This window comes from Cherax quadricarinatus, chromosome 43 (genome assembly GCF_038502225.1).
Source record: "Cherax quadricarinatus isolate ZL_2023a chromosome 43, ASM3850222v1, whole genome shotgun sequence".
In the NCBI taxonomy this organism is placed as follows: domain Eukaryota; kingdom Metazoa; phylum Arthropoda; class Malacostraca; order Decapoda; family Parastacidae; genus Cherax; species Cherax quadricarinatus.
Genome location: NC_091334.1, coordinates 31,501,119 through 31,521,372, shown reverse-complemented (window position 1 = coordinate 31,521,372; position 20,254 = coordinate 31,501,119). Strand labels below are relative to the sequence as shown.

At 44.2% G+C, this 20,254-nt stretch overlaps 1 protein-coding gene across 3 annotated transcripts in view; it reads right to left on the bottom strand.

Moving 5' to 3' along the window:
• Nucleotides 1-19,847, bottom strand: part of LOC128694173 (CKLF-like MARVEL transmembrane domain-containing protein 4) — a 535,755-nt gene extending 515,908 nt beyond the window's left edge. For 2 of the 3 annotated variants that reach the window (XM_070093830.1, XM_070093831.1), the window contains exon 1: nucleotides 19,579-19,847. In XM_070093830.1, coding sequence (XP_069949931.1) covers nucleotides 19,579-19,731 — 153 coding nt within the window. In that variant the 5' untranslated portion in view covers nucleotides 19,732-19,847. The remainder of the gene's footprint in view (nucleotides 1-19,578) is intronic. The other variant, XM_053784148.2, reaches the window with a different exon arrangement.
• Nucleotides 19,848-20,254: the final 407 nt, after the last annotated feature.

The window sequence follows — 20,254 nt, the reverse complement described above, 5'->3', positions numbered from 1 at the left end:
ACCATCACACTCAGCAGAGGTATAAATATTACATTAGCAAAGGTACAGCAGTGCTTTGTACCATCACACTCAGCAGAGGTATAAATATTACATTAGCAAAGGTACAGCAGTGCTTTCTACCATCACACTCAGCAGAGGTATAAATATTACATTAGCAAAGGTACAGCAGTGCTTTGTACAATCACAATCAGCAGAGGTATAAACATTACATTAGCAAAGGTACAGCAGTGCTTTGTACCATCACACTCAGCAGAGGTATAAATATTACATTAGCAAAGGTACAGCAGTGCTTTGTACCATCACACTCAGCAGAGGTATAAATATTACATTAGCAAAGGTACAGCAGTGCTTTCTACCATCACACTCAGCAGAGGTATAAATATTACATTAGCAAAGGTACAGCAGTGCTTTGTACAATCACAATCAGCAGAGGTATAAACATTACATTAGCAAAGGTACAGCAGTGCTTTGTACAATCACAATCAGCAGAGGTATAAACATTACATTAGCAAAGGTACAGCAGTGCTTTGTACAATCACACTCAGCAGAGGTATAAACATTACATTAGCAAAGGTACAGCAGTGCTTTGTACAATCACACTCAGCAGAGGTATAAACATTACATTAGCAAAGGTACAGCAGTGCTTTGTACCATCACATTCAGCAGAGGTATAAACATTACATTAGCAAAGGTACAGCAGTGCTTTGTACCATCACACTCAGCAGAGGTATAAATATTACATTAGCAAAGGTACAGCAGTGCTTTGTACCATCACACTGAGCAGAGGTATAAACATTACATTAGCAAAGGTACAGCAGTGCTTTGTACCATCACACTGAGCAGAGGTATAAACATTACATTAGCAAAGGTACAGCAGTGCTTTGTACCATCACATTCAGCAGAGGTATAAACATTACATTAGCAAAGGTACCATCACACTCGGCGGAGAGTCGTACAGGCACACTACAGTGTCACTGAGGTAACTTACACCCAACAACACCAATACACACAGACACTTCTTGTACTGGGTGAGGGGGGGGTGGCACTGTCATATCAGACGCATGTTGTGAAGCAGTCGTCGACCTTACAGTAACTAGTGAACACAGAAGTTATCCACCACACAGTAACTAGTGAACACAGAAGTTATCCACCACACAGTAACTAGTGAACACAGAAGTTATCCACCACACAGTAACTAGTGAACACGAAGTTATCCACCACACAGTAACTAGTGAACACAGAAGTTATCCACCACACAGTAACTAGTGAACACAGAAGTTATCCACCACACAGTAACTAGTGAACACAGAAGTTATCCACCACACAGTAACTAGTGAACACAGAAGTTATCCACCACACAGTAACTAGTGAACACAGAAGTTATCCACCACACAGTAACTAGTGAACACAGAAGTTATCCACCACACAGTAACTAGTGAACACAGAAGTTATCCACCACACAGTAACTAGTGAACACAGAAGTTATCCACCACACAGTAACTAGTGAACACAGAAGTTATCCACCACACAGTAACTAGTGAACACAGAAGTTATCCACCACACAGTAACTAGTGAACACAGAAGTTATCCACCACACAGTAACTAGTGAACACAGAAGTTATCCACCACACAGTAACTAGTGAACACAACAGTTTTCCACCACACAGTAACTAGTGAACACAGAAGTTATCCCCCACACAGTAACTAGTGAACACAGAAATTATCCACCACACAGTAACTAGTGAACACAGTTATCCATCACACAGTAACTAGTGAACACAACAGTTATCCATCACACAGTAACTAGTGAACACAACAGTTATCCATCACACAGTAACTAGTGAACACAACAGTTATCCATCACACAGTAACTAGTGAACACAACAGTTATCCATCACACAGTAACTAGTGAACACAGTTATCCATCACACAGTAACTAGCTAACACAACAGTTGTTGTTATCCACCAAACAGTAACTAGTGAACACAACAGTTATCCATCACACAGTAACTAGTGAACACAGTTATCCATCACACAGTAACTAATGAACACAACAGTTATCCACCACACAGTAACTAGTGAACACAGAAGTTATCCACCACACAGTAACTAGTGAACACAGAAGTTATCCACCACACAGTAACTAGTGAACACAGACATTATCCACCACACAGTAACTAGTGAACACAGAAGTTATCCACCACACAGTAACTAGTGAACACAGACATTATCCACCACACAGTAACTAGTGAACACAACAGTTATCCACCACACAGTAACTAGTGAACACAACAGTTATCCACCACACAGTAACTAGTGAACACAACAGTTATCCACCACACAGTAACTAGTGAACACAACAGTTATCCATCACACAGTAACTAGTGAACACAACAGTTATCCATCACACAGTAACTAGTGAACACAACAGTTATCCATCACACAGTAACTAGTGAACACAACAGTTATCCATCACACAGTAACTAGTGAACACAACAGTTATCCATCACACAGTAACTAGTGAACACAACAGTTATCCATCACACAGTAACTAGTGAACGCAACAGTTATCCATCACACAGTAACTAGTGAACACAGAAGTTATCCACCACACAGTAACTAGTGAACACAACAGTTATCCACCACACAGTAACTAGTGAACACAGTTATCCATCACACAGTAACTAGTGAACACAACAGTTATCCATCACACAGTAACTAGTGAACACAACAGTTATCCACCACACAGTAACTAGTGAACACAACAGTTATCCACCACACAGTAACTAGTGAACACAACAGTTATCCATCACACAGTAACTAGTGAACACAGAAGTTATCCACCACACAGTAACTAGTGAACACAACAGTTATCCATCACACAGTAACTAGTGAACGCAACAGTTATCCATCACACAGTAACTAGTGAACACAGAAGTTATCCACCACACAGTAACTAGTGAACACAACAGTTATCCACCACACAGTAACTAGTGAACACAGTTATCCATCACACAGTAACTAGTGAACACAACAGTTATCCATCACACAGTAACTAGTGAACACAACAGTTATCCATCACACAGTAACTAGTGAACACAGAAGTTATCCATCACACAGTAACTAGTGAACACAACAGTTATCCATCACACAGTAACTAGTGAACACAGAAGTTATCCATCACACAGTAACTAGTGAACACAACAGTTATCCATCACACAGTAACTAGTGAACACAGAAGTTATCCATCACACAGTAACTAGTGAACACAACAGTTATCCATCACACAGTAACTAGTGAACACAACAGTTATCCATCACACAGTAACTAGTGAACACAGAAGTTATCCATCACACAGTAACTAGCTAACACAACAGTTGTTGTTATCCACCAAACAGTAACTAGTGAACACAACAGTTATCCATCACACAGTAACTAGTGAACACAACAGTTATCCATCACACAGTAACTAGTGAACACAACAGTTGTTGTTATCCACCAAACAGTAACTAGTGAACACAACAGTTATCCATCACACAGTAACTAGTGAACACAACAGTTGTTGTTATCCACCAAACAGTAACTAGTGAACACAGTTATCCATCACACAGTAACTAGTGAACACAACAGTTATCCATCACACAGTAACTAGTGAACACAAGAGTTATCCATCACACAGTAACTAGTGAACACAAGAGTTATCCACCACACAGTAACTAGTGAACACAGTTATCCATCACACAGTAACTAGTGAACACAAGAGTTATCCATCACACAGTAACTAGTGAACACAAGAGTTATCCACCACACAGTAACTAGTGAACACAGTTATCCGTCACACAGTAACTAGCTAACACAACAGTTGTTGTTATCCACCAAACAGTAACTAGTGAACACAACAGTTATCCATCACACAGTATCTAGCTAACACAACAGTTGTTATCCACCAAACAGTAACTAGTGAACATAACAGTTGTTGTTATCCACCAAACAGTAACTAGTGAACATAACAGTTGTTGTTATCCACCAAACAGTAACTAGTGAACACAACAGTTGTTGTTATCCACCAAACTGTAACTAGTGAACATAACACTGTCATCTACTTTACATTAAGTAGTGAACACAAAAGATTTTAGATTTTTCCGCCGAAATAGCTAGTTTATTGCGCACACCATATATATCCTGTGGAGGGCAGCGCAAGAGCATTTGGATACACAAAAGGCCTCAGAACTAGGCTCCAAAGAGGATTAACAGGAGTACATCTGGATTTAAATCTACATTTCACTTATCTGTTAAATGAAAATTCAGTATTTTCTTAGTATATCTGGCATCTCATTTTCATTAAGATATCTTGACATCACATGGGTTATAAGAACATAAGAAAGGAGGAACACTGCAGGAGGCCTGTTGGCCCATACTAGGCAGGTCCTTACAATTCATCCCACTAACAAAACATTTGCCCAACCCAATTTTCAATGCCACCCAAGAAATAAGCTCTGATGTGAAAGTCCCACTCAAATCCAACCCCTCCCACTCATGTACTTATCCAACCTAAATTTGAAACTATCCAAAGTCCTAGCCTCAATAACCCAACTAAGTAGACTGTTCCACTCATCTACTACCCTATTTCCAAACCAATACTTTCCTATGTCCTTTCTAAATCTAAACTTATCTAATTTAAATCCATTACTGCGGGTTCTCTCTTGGAGAGACATCCTCAAGACCTTATTAATATCCCCTTTATTAATACCTATCTTCCACTTATACACTTCGATCAGGTCTCCCCTCATTCTTCGTCTAACAAGTGAATGTAACTTAAGAGTCTTCAATCTTTCTTCATAAGGAAGATTTCTAATGCTATGTATTAATTTAGTCATCCTACGCTGAATGTTTTCTAACGAATTTATGTCCATTCTGTAATATGGAGACCAGAATTGAGCTGCATAATCTAGGTGAGGCCTTACTAATGATGTATAAAGCTGCAGTATGACCTCTGGACTTCTGTTGCTTACACTTCTTGATATAAATCCCAGTAATCTATTTGCCTTATTACGTACGCTTAGGCATTGCTGTCTTGGTTTAAGGTTGCTGCTTACCATAACCCCCAAGTCCTTTTCGCAATCTGTATGGCTAAGTTCTACATTATTTAACTTATAAGTGCTAGGGTTATGGACATTCCCGAGCTTCAGAACCTTGCATTTATCTACATTGAACTGCATTTGCCACTTTTCTGACCAAGAGTAGAGTTTGTCTAAATCCTCCTGAAGTTCCCTAACATCTACGTTTGAATCAATTATCCTACCTATCTTTGTGTCATCGGCGAATTTGCTCATATCACTAGTAATTCCTTCATCAAGATCATTGATATATATTATAAACAACAACGGGCCCAAGACTGATCCATTATTATATTGGACAATTAAGTACACAGTGTTAAAGATAGTGACCAAAAGGCTGACCACATATTTCACATTTAGTATGATCATCTGTGTCTGCTAAACTATTAGAAGTACTTGTAACCAAGACTAAGCCTGACTACTACATTAGTCAGTCAGTCAGTCAGGTCACATTGAAAGTTGTTGCATTAACTTGCCTATTTACGTTCATGTTATCATAGAGAGTAAAAGATCTACTCAGGCGTCTGTTTTCATATGATATTCACTGTTATTACTTACTTCTAATGTTATTCACAGCTCCGTTTACCTTAAGGAATAGTTGAGTTATCGCATTTGATGAGCAGAAAAGGTTACCGCAAATTCCTTGGATCACGAACCATTTTTCAGCATCAGGACACCTGCCTGAGACGAACCGTGAACCATGAAACGATTCTGCAGGAGTTTGGTCTGTTTCTGTTGGTAACTTGTTGACTACAGTTATTGTGAGGGAGTGACCTACGCAGCGAAGTAACCAAACACCTTGGTGAACCAGTCACCATCAAGATCACTGTCATAACACAAGACCAGACATAACACCATACCACTGACCTAACATCACAACAGTGACATAACACAAGATCACTGTCATAACACAAGACCAGACATAACACCATACCACTGACCTAACATCACAACAGTGACATAACACAAGATCACTGCCATAACACAAGACCAGACATAACACCATACCACTGACCTAACATCACAACAGTGACATAACAAGATCGCTACCATGACACACAATCACAGATCACTCTACCATTCCTGCTGCTGCTGTTGCTACCGCTGTTGCTGCTGCTGCTGTTCCTACCATTCCTGCTGCTGCTGTTGCTACCGCTGCTGCTGCTGTTGCTACCATTCCTGCTGCTGCTGTTGCTACCGCTGCTGCTGCTGTTGCTACCATTCCTGCTGCTGCTGTTGCTACCACTGCTGCCGCTGCTGCTGTTGCTATCACTGCTGTTGCTGCCGCTGCTGCTGCTACCACTGCTGCTGCTGTTGCTACCGCTGTTGCTGCTGCTGCTGTTGCTACCATTCCTGCTGCTGCTGTTGCTACCATTCCTGCTGCTGCTATTGATACCACTGCTGCCGCTGATGCTGTTGCTACCACTGCTGCTGCTGTTGCTGCTGTTGCTACCACTGCTGCTGCTGTTGCTACCATTGCTGCTGCTACTGTTGCTACCACTGCTGCTGCTGTTGCTACCACTGCTGCTGCTGTTGCTACCACTGCTGCTGCTGTTGCAACCGCTGCTGCTGCTGTTGCTACCACTGCTGCTGCTGTTGCTACCACTGCTGCTGCTGCTATCATTGCTGCTGCTGATGCTGTTGCTACCATTGCTGCTGCTGCTGTTGCTACCACTGCTGCTGCCGCTGCTATTGCTATCACTACTGCTGCTGTTGCTACCACTGCTGGTGCTGCTGTTGCTACTTCTGCTGCTGCTGCTGTTGCTACTTCTGCTGCTGCTACCACTGCTGCTGCTGTTGCTGCTGTTGCTACCACTGCTGCTGCTGCTGTTGCTACCACTGCTGCTGTTGCTACCAATGCTGCTGCTGCTGTTGCTACCACTGCTGCTGCTGTTGCTACCAATGCTGCTGCTGCTGCTGTTGCTACCACTGCACTGGAAGGTACGAGGTGCCTAGCCAATCACAAGGAAGGTACGAGGTGCCTAGCCAATCACAAGGAAGGTACGAGGTGCCTAGCCAATCACAAGGAAGGTACGAGGCTCCTAGCCAATCACAAGGAAGGTACGAGGCGCCTAGCCAATCACAAGGAAGGTACGAGGCTCCTAGCCAATCACAAGGAAGGTACGAGGCGCCTAGCCAATCACAAGGAAGGTACGAGGCGCCTAGCCAATCACAAGGAAGGTACGAGGTGCCTAGCCAATCACAAGGAAGGTACGAAGCGCCTAGCCAATCACAAGGAAGGTACGAAGCGCCTAGCCAATCACAAGGAAGGTACGAGGTGCCTAGCCAATCACAAGGAAGGTACGAGGCGCCTAGCCAATCACAAGGAAGGTACGAAGCGCCTAGCCAATCACAAGGAAGGTACGAAGCGCCTAGCCAATCACAAGGAAGGTACGAAGCGCCTAGCCAATCACAAGGAAGGTACGAGGTGCCTAGCCAATCACAAGGAAGGTACGAGGCGCCTAGCCAATCACAAGGAAGGTACGAGGTGCCTAGCCAATCACAAGGAAGGTACGAAGCGCCTAGCCAATCACAAGGAAGGTACGAAGCGCCTAGCCAATCACAAGGAAGGTACGAGGTGCCTAGCCAATCACAAGGAAGGTACGAGGCGCCTAGCCAATCACAAGGAAGGTACGAAGCGCCTAGCCAATCACAAGGAAGGTACGAAGCGCCTAGCCAATCACAAGGAAGGTACGAGGTGCCTAGCCAATCACAAGGAAGGTACGAGGCGCCTAGCCAATCACAAGGAAGGTACGAGGTGCCTAGCCAATCACAAGGAAGGTACGAGGTGCCTAGCCAATCACAAGGAAGGTACGAAGCGCCTAGCCAATCACAAGGAAGGTACGAAGCGCCTAGCCAATCACAAGGAAGGTACGAAGCGCCTAGCCAATCACAAGGAAGGTACGAGGTGCCTAGCCAATCACAAGGAAGGTACGAGGCGCCTAGCCAATCACAAGGAAGGTACGAGGCGCCTAGCCAATCACAAGGAAGGTACGAAGCGCCTAGCCAATCACAAGGAAGGTACGAAGCGCCTAGCCAATCACAAGGAAGGTACGAAGCGCCTAGCCAATCACAAGGAAGGTACGAAGCGCCTAGCCAATCACAAGGAAGGTACGAAGCGCCTAGCCAATCACAAGGAAGGTACGAGGTGCCTATCCAATCACAAGGAAGGTACGAGGTGCCTAGCCAATCACAAGGAAGGTACGAAGCGCCTAGCCAATCACAAGGAAGGTACGAGGTGCCTAGCCAATCACAAGGAAGGTACGAGGTGCCTAGCCAATCACAAGGAAGGTACGAGGTGCCTAGCCAATCACAAGGAAGGTACGAAGCGCCTAGCCAATCACAAGGAAGGTACGAGGTGCCTATCCAATCACAAGGAAGGTACGAGGTGCCTAGCCAATCACAAGGAAGGTACGAGGTGCCTAGCCAATCACAAGGAAGGTACGAGGTGCCTAGCCAATCACAAGGAAGGTACGAGGTGCCTAGCCAATCACAAGGAAGGTACGAGGCTCCTAGCCAATCACAAGGAAGGTACGAAGCGCCTAGCCAATCACAAGGAAGGTACGAGGTGCCTAGCCAATCACAAGGAAGGTACGAGGTGCCTAGCCAATCACAAGGAAGGTACGAGGTGCCTAGCCAATCACAAGGAAGGTACGAAGCGCCTAGCCAATCACAAGGAAGGTACGAGGTGCCTATCCAATCACAAGGAAGGTACGAGGTGCCTAGCCAATCACAAGGAAGGTACAAAGCGCCTAGCCAATCACAAGGAAGGTACGAAGCGCCTAGCCAATCACAAGGAAGGTACGAAGCGCCTAGCCAATCACAAGGAAGGTACGAGGTGCCTAGCCAATCACAAGGAAGGTACGAGGTGCCTAGCCAATCACAAGGAAGGTACGAGGTGCCTAGCCAATCACAAGGAAGGTACGAAGCGCCTAGCCAATCACAAGGAAGGTACGAGGTGCCTATCCAATCACAAGGAAGGTACGAGGTGCCTAGCCAATCACAAGGAAGGTACGAAGCGCCTAGCCAATCACAAGGAAGGTACGAAGCGCCTAGCCAATCACAAGGAAGGTACGAGGTGCCTAGCCAATCACAATGAAGGTAAACAAAACACGCTTTTGAAATGCATTTAAGAACATAAGAAAGAAGGAACACTGCAGCAGACCTACTGGCCCATGCGAGGCAGGTCCAATTCTCCCACCGGCTTAAGCCAATGCCCTAACCTAGTCAGGTCAGGTCACTTCCACTTAATAATTATCCCTTTGTCGTGTTTGGCCGAAAAAATTCGGTATTGATTACGTGTTTTTGGCGCGTGTCATACTTCGCACCCCGCGCGGCCAGCTTCCCGTTCTTTAGTTCCAACCAATCACAAGCCTTCCCTGAGTCTCTTCAGCTAAGTACAGTTCGCTTCTGCCGCCTTCCCATTGGTTGAGAGATCAAAATATAAACACTGGCGGCTTGGCTTCGAACACACACGCATTTTTCCCTCCACCCTTACTAATCTACTCTTGGATTATACATTCTACAATGTCGGTAAGTACTGATTGTTGTGTTTAGTGCTTACATGAATAGTTTAGGCATATTTTGATATATACCTAAAGTCCGTGTGAAGCATAATATGAGTGTAGCATGCAGTTGAAAAAAGTGCAAGCATTTTAGTCCGAATTATTTCGGTATTGCGCGAGTTTCCGGGAATGTCCAATTATAGTCAAATAAATATTTATAAAAAATTTTCAATTGCATATATGAACTCTGTAGTGGTCTGGATTTATACAGGAGGTTTCTATTGTCCTTCCAGTTCCATGAGAGGCTGTTTTATGGGGAGCAGTCGACCAGCAGGTCGAGGTATGTCTGCGTTTCTGAAGACAGTGACTCGGAACCAGAGGTAGACGAACCAGAATTGCTGGATAGTGGTGATGAATACTTGCCACCGGATGCACAGGATGCAGAGATGTCAAGTGATGATGAGGAGGAAGAAAGGAAAGAAAGGCCAGCCAAAAAGCAGAAAGTAATGAGGAAAAAGAAAACTTTTAGGATTGAGGAATACCCGGATGAGGAAGAGATCCATGAGAATATTGCTCTTCAAGTTTCATCTGAGTGGACCGTAGATGACATTCAAAATGATCCTTTGCCGGCATATGAACATGAAAAGCCTCTTGCAATTAGGTCTCCATATGAGTATTTTCGTATGTTCGTTACTCCAACCATGATAGATAACATAGCATATCAAACAAATTTGTATACAAGGCAACAAGACGTAAATAGTACTTTTTCAACAGATTCTGAAGAGATCTTGAGGTTCATAGGTATTTTGTTGTTCATGGGTATTGCTCCACTACCATCCCTCGAAGACTATTGGAAAGCTGCTTTTAGGATCCCACAGGTTGTAGATAGCATGGCGTCTAAGAGGTTTAGGTACCTTAGAAGTCATATTCATTTCAATGACAACACAAAAAAGGATAATGACAGATTCTACAAAGTAAAGCCTCTTTACACTGAACTAACTAATGCTTGCTTGAAAATTCCAGCTACACCCAAGCAATCTATTGATGAAGTCATGGTTGGTTTCAAGGGTAAAACTGCTGGAAACCTAAGGCAGTACATCAAAACAAAACCAGATAAGTGGGGTTTCAAACTTTTTTGTCGTGCAAGTCAAGATGGACTCATACATGATATACTCATGTATCAAGGCACAACAACTTTTGACGCACATCCCATACAGTTGCCACAGGAAGAATCTAAACTTCCAATAAGTACAAAGATTGTTCTGGTACTTGCACAAACTATGAACAAGACAAACACATCAGCAATCTATGCTGACAATTTCTTTTCAAGTATGCCTTTGGTCAAGCTACTAAGAGATAAGTATAACTGCAGATACACTGGAACAGTACGTGGCAATAGATGTGGTAAGCCACATCTGGTGCCTATCAAACAAATGGAAAGGAACAGTGTGGTCAGGGGCAATTTTTGCTTCAACAACAATGATGGTGTCCTTGTTGTACGATGGAAGGACACCAAAGTTGTGACTTTAGTGACAACTGATATTGGGGTCGAGCCTCTGAGTATTGTTGACAGATATAACAGGGGTACAAAGAGGAAAGAGCAAATATCGTGCCCTGCAGTCATCAAGAACTATAATGCAAACATGGGAGGTATTGACAAAAGCAACATGTTGGTGCATCTCTACAAAACACCAATGAAATCAAAACGTTGGTACATGCGGCTATTTGCCTATATTATTGATCTTGCTGTTGTGAATGCATGGCTGCTTTATTGCCGTGATTCTCGAGCAATAAAGCAAAAGTGTATGCAACTGAAGTATTTCAGGAATTCTATCTCTGAAATTGCAAGGTCTAAAGGACAAAACCTTAGAGGGAGCAGCCTAAGAACAACTCCAAGACCTTCACCAACTAATTCACCATGTACTTCCAATGGTGTTGGCATAGTGAAACCTGGGAGGGAAAAACGTACAGAAATGCCTGATGACAGTGTTAGGAAAGACATTAGTCTAATGCACTTCCCAATGGCAGGGCAAAGGCCGTTTACTTGCAAGTATTGCAGCACCTCGAAGAAAACAGTAACATCGTCATTCGTGTGTAGTGTATGCAAAGTAAATCTGTGCATAAAGACTGATAGAAATTGTTTCTCAGACTTCCATCTTGCCATTTAGCAATATAGAATCATTGGTCTTCCAAATGAATCTCAGGAATATAGGGATTGAAACTTGCATCACTTTGCAATTTGGCATTGTTGATATTTGCTTCCTGTTTATATTTTTGTAACAATTAAAAAATGTTTTGATACAAGTTCCATTTATGTTTTTTATATTGTCTGTTTGTATATTAAATTTAAAAAATTGTTTTGGTGTGTTTTATTAACAATTGCAAGTTTGCAACATAAAATTTTTTAATCCCTTTGTCGGGAGCAGCCTAATATTTTCGGTCTTCGGAGATTGGCAATTGCTCGAAAACTAACCATCAGAAATCAATTTATATGGGATCAGTGACCTTGTATTGAGTTACTCTATCCACCATAGGGAGTTCAGTTCGAATTTCAAATTTTCGGACCCCTTGCGCGATGAAGGGTATTAAGGAAGGAGCACGACATAAGACCTAGTAGCACAAGCTAGTCAGGTCCAACTCACACCCACCCACACCCACTCATGTATTTATCTAACCTATTTTTAAACTACACAACGTCTTAGCTTCTATAACGGTACTCGGGAGTTTGTTCCACGACTCTTACTAAACCAGTGCTTTCCTATATCCTTCCTGAATCTGAGTTTTTCCAACTTAAAGCCATTTCTGTGAGTCCTGTCTGGCTAGATATTTTCAGCATGTTATTTACATCCCCTTTATTTATTCCTGTCTTCCATCTATACACCTCAATCATATCCCCCCTAATTCAACGCCTTTCAAGAGAGTGCAGATTCAGGACCTCAGTCTATCCTTATATCCAGATTTCTGATACATTGGATCATCTTTGTCATCCTCCTCTGTACGTTTTCCAGAGCATTTATATCCATTCTGTAATACGGTGACCAGAACTGAGCAGCATAGTCTAAATGAGGCCTAACCAAGGATATATAGAGTTGAAGAACAACCTGAGGACTTCTATTATTTATACTTCTTGATATTAAACCAAGGATTCTCTTAGCTTTATTGCGAACAGTAATGCACTGTTGTCTTGGTTTTAGATTACTGCTAACCAGAACTCCTAAATCCTTTTCACAATCCGTAATATTAAGATCTACATTATTTAGTTTATATGTGGCATGGTTATTTACCTGTCCAACATTTAGAACTTTGCATTTGTCAATATTAAACTGCATCTGCCACTTCTTCGACCACTGGCAGACGATGCACCATCCCCCCAATGAAAAGCAGGGGTGTCACTAGCACGTTAAGAGACCATACAATAAGTGTCAGGGGCCCGAGACTGTTCAACTGCCTCCCAGCACACATAAGGGGGATTACCAACAGACCCCTGGCAGTCTTCAAGCTGGCACTGGACAAGCACCTAAAGTCAGTTCCTGATCAGCCGGGCTGTGGCTCGTACGTTGGTTTGCGTGCAGCCAGCAGCAACAGCCTGGTTGATCAGGCGCTGATCCACCAGGAGGCCTGGTCACAGACCGGGCAGCGGGGGCGTTGACCCCCGAAACTCTCTCCAGGTAAACTCCAGGTAATTGCATCAGTCTACTCAAATCATCCTGGCCCATTTTGGTGTCATCAGCAAATTTGCTTATGTCGCTGTTTATTCCCTCATCTTGCCTAATCAACCAGGCTGCCACCACATCTATTTATGATAATAATTGAGTAAGTTAATGTCTGTTATATTAGGTTATGTGAATTTATGTTAGTTTAAGTTACGTTATGTTAGGTTACACTGGGTTAAGTTAGGTTACACTGGATTACGTTACGTTAAGTTACACTGGGTTAGGCTACGCAACACTGGGTTAGGCTACGCAACACTGGGTTAGGCTACGCAACACTGGGTTAGGCTACGCAACACTGGGTTAGGCTACGCAACACTGGGTTAGGCTACGCAACACTGGGTTATATTAGGTTTTTTTTTCCAAAGCTCACAGATCTCATAATAATGAGATTCTATACTTTATTATTGGACATTCTAAACTATATATTGAACAATCTAAACTATAATTTCTGGCAGTTCTGTTCTTTTCTAGATTCGCTGGTATAACCGCCCGGCCCAGGCTTTTCCAAGAGGTGGCCCTTCCTTGGCTCCCTGTCGTGGAAGTGTGTCAGACCAATGTCTGACATGGGAAGAGGTACAAGTACCTCCTCATCTTCTGGGACCAGCTGTTCCCAGGCCTTGCCCCATACCCCGCCCCCACCGGGCTCAGAGGGAGAAGCTAGGCACCCTGGGCTGCCACAAACCCCGCCCACACTGGGCTCGAAGGCTGTGGCAGCTGTATAGCAGCAGACGATGTCAGGAGGTGCGAAGGCAGCATCTGTAGCCACACCCCAGCTTTGGGCTCAAGCGCGAGCGCTGGGGAAACTCAAGAATACCTCTTGCTGTGAGTGTTGCTACCGTTACTTCACTTGTTCGTTACACTCTCCGAATTTCTGGCCGCTATAAACAGGGGACAAACATTGAAATATTACCATAACTTTTCAAATAAGAGAGAGGATTCGAGCCCACGGTAAGTCAGTTGTAAAGTGCTGACAGCCTTACCATGAGCTCATCACTCTACTGACTTCGCTGACTACACTTACCAATACAAGTTCCCACGGAGTGACGTCCAGTATGGCTGACAAGGGTAAAAATCAGCTGATTTGAGTCACGTGACTGCTAAACCTCAATGCATTGTGGTTACCCACAATTCTTGTGGTGCATATTACGAGGGAAGGAGGGAATAGGGTGGTGGAGGGGATGGGGTAAATGGAGGGAAAGGGGGTGGGGTGGGAGGAGGAGGAGGATGGGGAATGAGAGGAAGGTAAGGGGTAGGGGAGAGGATTGGGGAGCTGTGGGGGATGGAGGTGTAAACTGAGGGAAGACAGGAAGGTTAGGATGGAGTGGTCAGAGAGAGGGAGGGACAATTTTGTTTTAAACAGGTAGCACTAAAACCGTAAGGGTCATAGCTCCTGATGAAATCGGAGGAATTCAGGATTGATCCTCCAAGGACGGAGATGAGAGAGATAATATTAGATTATTCCACCAAAGTGGCTAGTTTATTGTGCATCCCAAACACATCCTGTGGACGGTAGCGCAAGAGCATCATGTATGGATACACAAAAGGTCTAGGAACTAGGCCTACCACAATAGGGTTAATGGGGGTACATCTGAGTTTGTATCTACAATTAACTTACCTATTGCAAGCAAATTTGTTTAATATATCTGGTATATTATATTCATTCATAAGATATCTTGACATATCACATGGGTTATTATACTGTCAATATTAACACAGTGTTCAAGATAGTGACCATAGGGCCAACCACGTACTCTGCATTTAGTTAGATCATCATCTGTATGTCTCCCAAACTGCCAGAAGTACTTGTAACCAAGCCTAAGCCTGGCCACTGCAACATCAGTCAGTCTGTTCACATTGCAAGTTGCTCCATAAACGTGTTTATCTACGTTCATGTTATCATAGTGGGTTATAGATCTACTCAGGCTTCTAACATTCAGTTTCAATATTTACCTCCATCCCAGACACAAACATACCGAAGATGTATTTTACATTTTCCGTGAGGATACTGTCTTTGGCTAACTTATCAACTTTATTATGAAGGTGTAATTCAGTGTGTGGTGGAATCCATAAAAGTCGTACATCGTACATTAATTTCTTTTTCCAAGATTCTCGAATATATATATTTAGCTTCTCCAACGAGCATGTTGTTCTAGTCATTTTATGAGTCAAGAGCCTTCAGTGATGACACACATCAGCAACAATGACAGTCAAGCTCGGTGTTATAAGTTAACTTTAGCACCATTAGGATGGCAAACAACCTAGTTTGTAGTGTAGACACCCACTTGCTAATGCCCGAGTGAACAAAGTTCCTATCGTTCTCAACTAGGGAGGTGGAAACAAGAGCAGATGCAGCCCTGGCAGTAGACTCCTCCTTATATCTTCAAGAGTAGTTGCATTGCAAGTGATTTAGGAAGAGATTACTAGTGATGAGTTTCTGGGAAGTACTGACGTCCAGGTGTGTGATATAGCATTAATACATCTTACATGGAGGGTGAAATGCTCTTGTCTATAGTGATACAGTCCTTGCAAGCTATAATACTTTAAACATTTTTGTTTTCAAAATCTGTTTTGATTGATGTATATTTACTGCAAGACATTTAGTAAGAGTTGCAATGATAGTATCTGGTTCATTATTAAACATTATAATATCACGTACAGTGTTAACCCAATCACTGATGCTAAGAACACCAAACTCCTTCCTCACATTAAGAACCTTGGTAGATTTAGGACAACCAAGAATAATTCTGAGGACTTCATTTCGCATTAGCTCCAAGGACAGGCGAGAATTTTCCCCAGCTAACATTAAACAAGAGCCAAGCATAATGAATTAAGTCTAATATAGGCTATGTACCTCATCCTCACACTAGCACCATAGTCGGGGTTGTAGCCAGCAACACCTCACGGATCATTTAGCCTATCTTTGCATTTCTAACTTGTGTGATGATCAGTTTATTGAAGGGTACGTATGACTGCATCAAAATACCTTGAAGATTTAACACATTCACCTTGCAAACAGAAGATGGGTGGGGCAGGTTGTTTGTCAATATCTTTGTTCCAGATCAAGTTATAACGACGCCTGGTTGGTTGCAAATTACTTTCAACCTCGTGAAGAATGGTACTTATCTTATGCCCTATTGTTATGGATCATGGTACCATCAGCAGAGCTTTGTTATACTTACATAGTGAGGTCACTGTTACAGTGAGGTCACTGTTACATAGGTCACTGTGTTACATAGTCAGGTCATTGTGTTACATAGTGAGGTCGTGTTACATAGGTCACTGTTACTTAGTCAGGTCACTGTTATATGGTGAAGTCACTGTGTTACATAGTCAGGTCATTGTGTTACATAGTGAGGTCGTTGTTACATAGTCAGGTCATTGTGTTACATAGTGAGGTCACTGAGTTACACAGTCAGGTCACTGTGTTACATAGTCAGGTCATTGTATTACATAGTCAGGTCACTGTGTTACATAGTCAGGTCACTGTTACATAGTCAGGTCACTGTTACATAGTGAGGTCACTGTGTTACATAGTCAGGTCACTGTTACATAGTGAGGTCACTGTGTTACATAGTCAGGTCACTGTTACATAGTCAGGTCACTGTTACATGGTCAGGTCACTGTTACATAGCGAGGTCACTGTGCTACATAGTCAGGTCACTGTTACATAGTGAGGTCACTGTGTTACATAGTCAGGTCACTGTTACATAGTGAGGTCACTGTGTTACATAGTCAGGTCACTATTACATAGTGAGGTCACTATTACATAGTGAGGTCACTGTTACATAGTGAGGTCACTGTGTTACATAGTCAGGTCACTGTTACATAGTGAGGTCACTGTTACATAGTGAGGTCACTATGTTACATAGTCAGGTCACTGTTACATAGTGAGGTCACTGTTACATAGTGAGGTCACTATGTTACATAGTCAGGTCACTGTTACATAGGTCACTGTGTTACATAGGTCACTGTGTTACATAGTCACGTCACTGTGTTATAGTCATGTCACTGTTACATAGTGAGGTCATTGTGTTACATAGTGAGGTCATTGTGTTACATAGTCAGGTCACTGTGTTACATAGTGAGGTCATTGTGTTACATAGTGAGGTCATTGTGTTACATAGTCAGGTCACTGTGTTACATAGTGAGGTCATTGTGTTACACAGTCAGGTCACTGTGTTACATAGTGAGGTCATTGTGTTACATAGTCAGGTCACTGTGTTACATAGTGAGGTCGTGTTACACAGTCAGGTCACTGCTACATAGGTCACTGTGTTACATAGTCAGGTCACTGTGTTACATACCGTAGTTTCACAGTCGTATTTTTAAGAGTCACATCCTGTCATTGATAAGTGGACCAGCAGGCCGCCAGCAGCAATAGCCTGGTTGACCAGGCAGGCACCAAACAAGTCTGACCCAAGGCCGGGCTCCGAGAGAGAAAAAACTTTAAACTCATCAGAGGCACAAATGCTGTCTTATTCTTTACTCCAAGTGATGTTTAACTGCCAACTCACACTACGGGTGGTAAGTGAACTCATGGCAGGCCAATCCTTAAAACCACAGGCCAGTGTGTTATCCACAGGCCAGTGTGTTAACCACAGGCCAGTGTGTTAACCACTGGACTAGCTAGCTGTAATAGAATTCACCCATCCAAATATATTTCTATACACCGTAGGGAGGTTAACATAGGCCACCACTGTGACTACGAGTGCAGGATCTGCAGAAGAATCTACACCATCGTGGATGAAGGTGCCGTCAAAAGTACCATCATGAGTGACGATCTTTACCTCACTTGTTACCCCTTGGTAAAGTACCCAGCTTACCTGGAGTTTACCTGGAGAGAGTTTCGGGGGTCAACGCCCCCGCGGCCCGGTCTGTGACCAGGCCTCCTGGTGGATCAGCGCCTGATCAACCAGGCTGTTGCTGCTGGCTGCACGCAAACCAACGTACGAGCCACAGCCCGGCTGATCAGGAACTGCCTTTAGGTGCTTGTCCAGTGCCAGCTTGAAGACTGCCAGGGGTCTGTTGGTAATCCCCCTTATGTATGCTGGGAGGCAGTTGAACAGTCTCGGGCCCCTGACACTTATTGTATGGTCTCTTAACGTGCTAGTGACACCCCTGCTTTTCATTGGGGGGATGTTGCATCGTCTGCCAAGTCTTTTGCTTTCGTAGTGAGTGATTTTCGTGTGCAAGTTCGGTACTAGTCCCTCTAGGATTTTCCAGGTGTATATAATCATGTATCTCTCCCGCCTGCGTTCCAGGGAATACAGGTTCATGAACCTCAAGCGCTCCCAGTAATTGAATTGTTTTATCTCCGTTATGCGCACCGTGAAGGTTCTCTGTACATTTTCTAGGTCAGCAATTTCACCTGCCTTGAAAGGTGCTGTTAGTGTGCAGCAATATTCCAGGCGATGCAAAATGCCACCAGTGAGAAGTAGGGGCGCCATTGGTACACTAAGGGAAAACACCATAAGTGTCCGGGGCCCAAAACTGTTCAACAGCCTCCCATCAAGCATTAGGGGAATTGCCAATAAACCCCTGGCTGCCTTCAAGAGAGAGCTGGACAGATACCTAAAGTCAGTGCCGGATCAGCCGGGCTGTGGCTCGTACGTTGGACTGCGTGCGGCCAGCAGTAACAGCCTAGTTGATCAGGCCCTGATCCATCGGGAGGCCTGGTCATGGACCGGGCCGCGGGGGCGTTGATCCCCGGATTAACCTCCAGGTAACCTAGATAGAACAATTGACCTGAAGAGTGTCATCAAGGGCTTAACATCCCTAGTTTTGAAGGTTCTCATTATCCATCCTGTCATTTTTCTAGCAGATGCGATTGATACAATCTATCATATACTATCATACATTGTTCACCACTAATTCACCTCACATGTAAGTAAGTTTATTCAGGTATACACAAATAGTTGCATAGATCATCATACATATGTGTAGAGAACCTAAGATAACCCGAAGAAAGTCCTAGAGTTATCTAGGTTAGGTAATGCTGGTCAGGAAGTAGGATAAGTGTTCCCTGACCCGCCACTGGAGCTTTTGGTCATCTGACCGAAGCCTTCCACTGGCTTACCCCTTCACACTTTTAAAAATTAAGACCGAGAAGCAAAGATTAAATAATTTTCCTAGATTTATGACTGAAGTAGGAATGTGAATACATACGTACGCCACCAGGGTAGTTATGTACACAACAGGTTCACCATCGTGAAGGGTATATAGGTACACTAAGTATGTACTCACCAGTTCCACCAGTTTCACTATGCCAGGTCCTGTCTTGAAGTACTGCAGACACAGGGATATTCCTGACGATGACTTAGGTGCGGCGTACGTAGGTGAGGTGGCTGTTGAAGTGGTAGTGGACACCTCTGACTTGGAGTGGGTCTCAGCCATCATATCGGTGAAGTCGTTAGGTTCCCGAGTTAGGTGCAGTAGGAATCACACACACGCAAGCCGACACACGTCCACCTCCTTCACTGTGTGGTAGCGCACTGGTTAGTGAGGCTCAGTTACCTCGGCGTCCCCCCCACCTGCAGCGACACCCACACACCCTCGGGGATGCCGTCCCCCCACCTGCAGCGACACCCACACACCCTCGGGGATGCCGTCCCCCCCACCTGCAGCGACACCCACACACCCTCGGGGATGCCGTCCCCCCCACCTGCAGCGACACCCACACACCCTCGGGGATGCCGTCCCCCCCACCTGCAGCGACACCCACACACCCTCGGGGATGCCGTCCCCCCCACCTGCAGCGACACCCACACACCCTCGGGGATGCCGTCCCCCCCACCTGCAGCAACACCCACACACCCTCGGGGATGCCGTCCCCCCCACCTGCAGCGACACCCACACACCCTCGGGGATGCCGTCCCCCCCACCTGCAGGGACACCCACACACCCTCGGGGATGCCGTACC